Below are 5,744 nucleotides of genomic sequence, written 5' to 3'. Positions count from 1 at the left end.
CTTTCCGAGTACTGTGTCTATAACATACGGACCTTCCCACTTGGGAGGCAGTTTCCCTGGTTTTTGGGCATTGGAAGCCTCGTTGTCTCTCAGGACGTAATCTCCTGGGTTGAAGGTGCAGACTCGGACTTTGGAGTTATAATACTTCTCCAGCTTCGTTTTGTACTTTGCTTCGTTGATTGCCGCCATCTCTCTCCTTTCTTCTAGGAGGTCTAGGTCGATCCTCCTTTCTTCTTCATTATTGATCAGGTTCAGGGAAAGCATTCGTGGTGACGGCAATCCTATCTCCGCCGGTATCACTGCCTCGGACCCATATACTAAGCTAAACGGTGTTTCTCCGTTGCTTGTCTTTGGCATTGTTCTGTGGGCCCATAATATGTTGGGCAGTTCGTCAACCCAACCTCTTCTTTTTTCTCCCAACCTTGCCTTGATACCGTCAACAATGCTCTTGTTAACTTCTTCCACCTAGCCATTCCCCTGCGGGTGCGCGACCGAGGAGAAGGTGTGCTCAATGTGTAATTCTTTGAACCATCGTTGAAGATCGTCCGCAGCAAAGTTTGTTCCGTTGTCGGTGATGATCCTGAGTGGTAACCCGAAACGGCATATGAGTTGTTCCCATATGAATCTTTTAACGACAGTGGAAGTGGTCGATGCAAGTGCCTTTGCCTCTACCCATTTTGTAAAATAGTCGACTGCGACTATTATAAATTTGACAGCGCCTGGGGCTTCTGGGAAGGGGCCAACCATATCTATTCCCCATTGTTGAAAAGGCCATGCAGTTGTGACTGGTACCAATTCATTTTTGGGCCGCATCGTCTTGGGAGCTTGTCTTTGGCATCCACTGCATTTCCTCAACTCCTTTACCGCGTCTAAATGCATCCCGGGCCAGTAGTACCCGGCGTTCATCACTTTTGCCACCACCATTCTCGGCCCGGCATGTATACCACAGATTCCTTCATGTATTTCTCTGATTAAGTAGTTTGCGTCTTCGGGGTCAACGCATCTCAACAACGGCCCAAGATATGACTTTCGGTATAAAATTCCATCAGCCATCTGATAATGTTCAGCCTTGTATTGGATTTTCCTCGCTTCAGCTTTGTTGTCCGGGAGTATCCCGGATTGAAGGTATGTGATTATCGGAGTCATCCATGATGTTGTTCCTGCTTGAATGACGCTTACTTCCCTTAGTGGCACTGTTGGGTTGCTCAAAACTTCTATACGCACGTCCTTTTCTAGGTGCTGAAAACTTGTGGATGCGAGCTTACTTAGCGCGTCTGCTGGTTTGTTCTCGCTTCTGTTAATATGGTGCACTTTGTAGGAATAGAAGGTTTGTAGCAACATCTTTGCTTGACTCAGGTTGAGTGCCATCACATCTCCTTTGGCTTCGTATTGTCCGTTGATTTGCCCGGACACTAACATGGAGTCTACATGCGCTTCGATGTGTTTAACTCCCATTTTGATTGCCAATCTTAAGCCAGCCAGGAAAGCTTCGTACTCGGTTTCATTGTTCGTGCTCTTGAAATCCAAACGTATGGCGTATGTGAATTCGTGTTTGTCAGGGCTCACCAGTCGAAGCCCAGCACACGCGCCGTCTTCGTTAGACGCGCCGTCTGTGTATAGCAGCCATGGTTCTTCTACTTGCTGTTTTTCGGCTTTTTCCATTGCTTTACACTCCCGATCCTTGTCGTCGGGTACTTCTGTCATGAAGTCTGCTAGCACTTGGCCCTTGATTGCTGGTCTTGGCCTGAAAACCACATTATGGCCCCCGAGTTCTATCGCCCATTTTGCTAGTCTTCCTGAAATCTCTGGCCTTGCGAGGATGTTGCCAATATTGTAGTTTGTTAGCACATGAATGACGTGGTTGGCAAAGTACCTGCGCAGCCGTCTTGATGCATGGACTAATGCGAGTACTAGTTTCTCCATGATGGCATACCGGGTTTCTGGGTCGTTAAGGTTCGTGACACATAGTAAACTGGTGTTTGGACGCCTTGTCGATCAACGAGTAATACTGCTCCCACTGCTCTGTCGGAGGCTGACAAGTATAGCACCAAGGGTTCTCCCTTGACTGGTGCAGTTAATGTTGGCAATTTGATGAGGCAATCTTTCATCTCGCGGAATGCGCTTTCAGCTTTCGGAGTCCATTGAAATTGGCTTTTCTTCATGGAGTTACGAAGTGTTTTGATAAACGGGAAAGACTTAGCCGCGTGATTGGCCAGGAAGCGGTTCAGTGCTGCTAAACGTCCTGCCAACTTCTGCATTTCTTTGATGGTTGATGGCGAAGGCATTCTCTCGATTGCTTGTAATTTCTCAGGATTTACCTTGAAACCATCTTTTGTAACAATGAAACCCAGGAATTTCCCTTCTTCCATGCCGAAAGAGCATTTCGCTAGGTTTAGCTTGATACTTACACCACGCAAGGTGTCGAATGTCTTTTGGATATTCACCAGCATCATACTTTCTTCTTTACTCATAATCACCAAGTCATCCATATACACTTCGATATACTTGCCGATGGCATCTTTGAACGTTTCATTCATCAATCTCTGGTAGGTCGCCCCTGCATTCTTTAGGCCGAAAGGCATTTTGGTGTAGCAGTATAGCCCTGTCGGTGTGCGGAATGCGGTTTTATCTTCATCTTGGACGGCCATTTGGATTTGGTGGTACCCCTTGTAGCAGTCAAGGAAGCACTTCCATCTGAATGTTGCTAGCGAGTCAATTTTTTCATCAATGTCTGGTAAGGCGTAACAGTCGCGCGGACATGCTTTGTTTAAATCCTTATAGTCTACACACATTCTCCAACTACCATTTGGCTTCTGTACCATTACCGGGCTTGCCACCCATGTTTGGTATCTGACTTCTCTGATGATTCCCGCATTTAACAGCTCCATCACCTGCTCTTTCATAGCATCATGTTTTATGTCTCCCAGGTGGCGCTTGGCATGCACCGCCGGTTTTGCTTCTTCTGATACGTTTAGTCGATGTTCAGCTATGTGCCGTGGAACACCCACCATGTCAGCTGGTGTCCAGGCGAACACATCCATGTTTTGGAACAAAAGCTTTTTTAGTGCCGCGCGCGATCGAACATTGTAGGTCCTAAGGTAACTGTTTGTTCTGGGTACGCGCTGTTCAATACCCATTTTTCTGCTTCCGCGCGTGGTGCTGGTTTACTTGCCTTTGCAGGTCTGACTTCGTCTGTTGCTAAGACTTCTTTGCTTGCATATATTATTGCTACCCCTGTTTTTGTTGGGAATCCCACAGCCGAATGCGGACCGGAGCAAATCATACTGAAGTCTCCTTGGGATTCTCTTCCCAGGAGGATATCGTGTCTTGAATGTGCGGGTAACACCATGAATGTGACATCTTCTGTTCTTGAATTTCTTCCATCCGAGAGTAACACCGGGAACGATATTTGTCCGAGAGGAAAGACGGCTTCATTGCAGAAACCAGTGAGTGGGTAATCAACTGGTTCTAAGCACGCCTTGTCCTCTTGGTCGAATTGATTGAAACATTGTTCGTATATGATGTCCGCGGTGCTCCCTAGATCAATGAAAATGTAGTCGGTTTGGTAGTGACCGATTACTCCCGAGATTACTATGGGCCTTCTTTCTCTTGGGCCTCCTCTTACAATAGGAAAAACAACTTGCCTCTCGCGCCACGAGTCGTCTTGTGTGCGCTTGTTGTAATTCTTTCTCGGCTTTCATGGACCTTGATGTGTGTAAAATGCAACATATAAAACACATCAATTAAGGCATAAAACTAACCCTTTTTAAGTACTAATGTTGGAAAAAGAGTGTTTTTGTCTTCCTTTTGTATTTTCAGGATGAAATGAGCTCAAAATCACAAAAGAAGCAAAAAGACCACTAATTCTACCATAATTACGAGAAAAGGAGCAAAAGTGGACTGCCCGGACCCTCAACGGCACCTCCCAAGACAAAGAGAAGAAAACAGAGCCTGAACACGCCCCGTGTCCAGCGAACACGGGGGCGTGCCCAGGAAGCAGCAGATGAGACAAACCAGTAGAAGCTTCCATTGCTGGACACGGGGCCGTGTCCAGCGAGCACGGGGGCGTGTTGAAAGTACAGCAGGCGCATTAATTGTAATTCGCAATTACAATTAATGAAGAGAGAGAGTGTCAGACGGGCACGGGGCCGTGTCCAGCGGACACGGGGCCGTGTCCAGCGTTCTGTCCAGCCTATAAATAGAGGAGCTTGGTTTCATTCTCTCTCATCCCTTGGCACACCTCATCCACCACCCACCACCACCATAACACCATCATCCACCACCATCATCCATTGTCCATCGTAGAGTGTGTGAGTCGTCTCGGGATCCAAGATTGATCGTAAGAGTTCTTGACAATCAAGGCCATGTTTGCCTAAGTCTCTTACATCACTTGGTGAAGACAAGTGTTTAGTATAATACTTTTTATTTTTAATCTTTTGCACTTTTTATTTGGTTTTGTATTAATGACTTTAATAACTAGTTACTTATGTTGAAGGTGATCTTTCCTTATCGTTTGTCCGTGGTGTCTTGGCATTATTTTACTGTCTATATAAAATAAAAGATTTTCACCATTCATATCTCCACGGTCTATATGGAGGTATGTTGGCTACCTGGTCGGGGGTTAAGGGAACGGTTTGGTAAAGGTCTTGCCCTTGTTCAGCGTTTAGAGGTCCTGCTTGGGACCTGGGTCAAATTTAGTAGGATCTCCTTCAATGCCCATAGGTATTGGATGGCGGGGATCCAAACTCTTTGACCCCCTCATAAGCTAACTACTATTAATACTATAACCCGGCTATTTAGGACTGTATCCCTGCTGACTCAGACTACTTAGCCGAGGGTAACGTCACCGCCAAAAGCGGGGCCTACCATAATTTGCATTAATAACTTAATTCATTATCTTTCAATAATCCGACCCTTTAGGATTGTATCCTTGCTGACTCAAACTACTGGGTTGAGGGTAACGTCGCCTTCAAAAGAGGGGCCTACTACAATAACTAAGATAATCTCTTAAACAAGTGCAAAAGTGCAAAAATAATCAAAGGTTATACTAATACACGTGTCGGATCCAAGTGATTCATCTTGTCTATCTGTTTTTATTTTATTTTATTTTTCAGCATTTAGTTAGTTTTTATTTTTCTTAGTTTAAAACATTTTTCTAACTTTTTGATTTGGTTAGACGTTGAGGATAAACCGGTATTAAAAGCTCTTGTGTCCTTGGACGACCTCGGTATCTTACCAACACTATACTACGTCCACGATGGGTGCACTTGCCCATATGTGTGTTTAGTGTTAGTGAATATCGTGTTTTATAAATTTAAAACTTGGTTAAAAGTGTAAAAAGGGCTTAATTATTTATTAAAAACATATACACACTGACACGCATCAAGTTTTTGGCGCCGCTGCCGGGGACACAAGGATTTTAAGAAAGCTTAGAATCGACGGCCTAATCAGTTTTTCAAAACCTTTTCAAAACGCGCGCATTTTTCTGCATTTTAGTTTAGTTTTGCATTTACAGTAGCCTGAACACGGGGCCGTGCTCGCTGAACACGCCCCCGTGCTGCATATTTTAGAGTAGATACCCAGATACAGAGTCTGAACACGGGGCCGTGCTCGCTGAACACGCCCCCGTGCTCAACGTGACCAGTAAATTTAATTAAAACGCCCAGATACAGTCCCTGAACACGGGGCCGTGTTCACTCAACACGGGGCCGTGTCCAGCTTCTGTTTCCGTCTTATTTTTGTTT

The 5,744-nt window shown here is 45.4% G+C and overlaps 1 protein-coding gene across 1 annotated transcript; it reads right to left on the bottom strand.

Annotated features, from left to right (window-relative positions):
- Positions 1–465: 465 nt before the first annotated feature.
- On the bottom strand, positions 466–1,704 carry LOC110944126 (protein NYNRIN-like). Its single transcript, XM_022185841.1, has one exon. It carries the CDS (start codon positions 1,702–1,704, stop codon positions 466–468), a length of 1,239 nt encoding a protein of 412 aa, XP_022041533.1.
- Between the last annotated feature and the right edge of the window lie 4,040 nt (positions 1,705–5,744).

The sequence above is a fragment of the Helianthus annuus genome, chromosome 5, assembly GCF_002127325.2.
Source record: "Helianthus annuus cultivar XRQ/B chromosome 5, HanXRQr2.0-SUNRISE, whole genome shotgun sequence".
Taxonomy (NCBI): domain Eukaryota; kingdom Viridiplantae; phylum Streptophyta; class Magnoliopsida; order Asterales; family Asteraceae; genus Helianthus; species Helianthus annuus.
The sequence above is the reverse complement of the archived record's forward strand: the minus strand, read 5'-3'. Positions and strand labels throughout refer to the sequence as shown.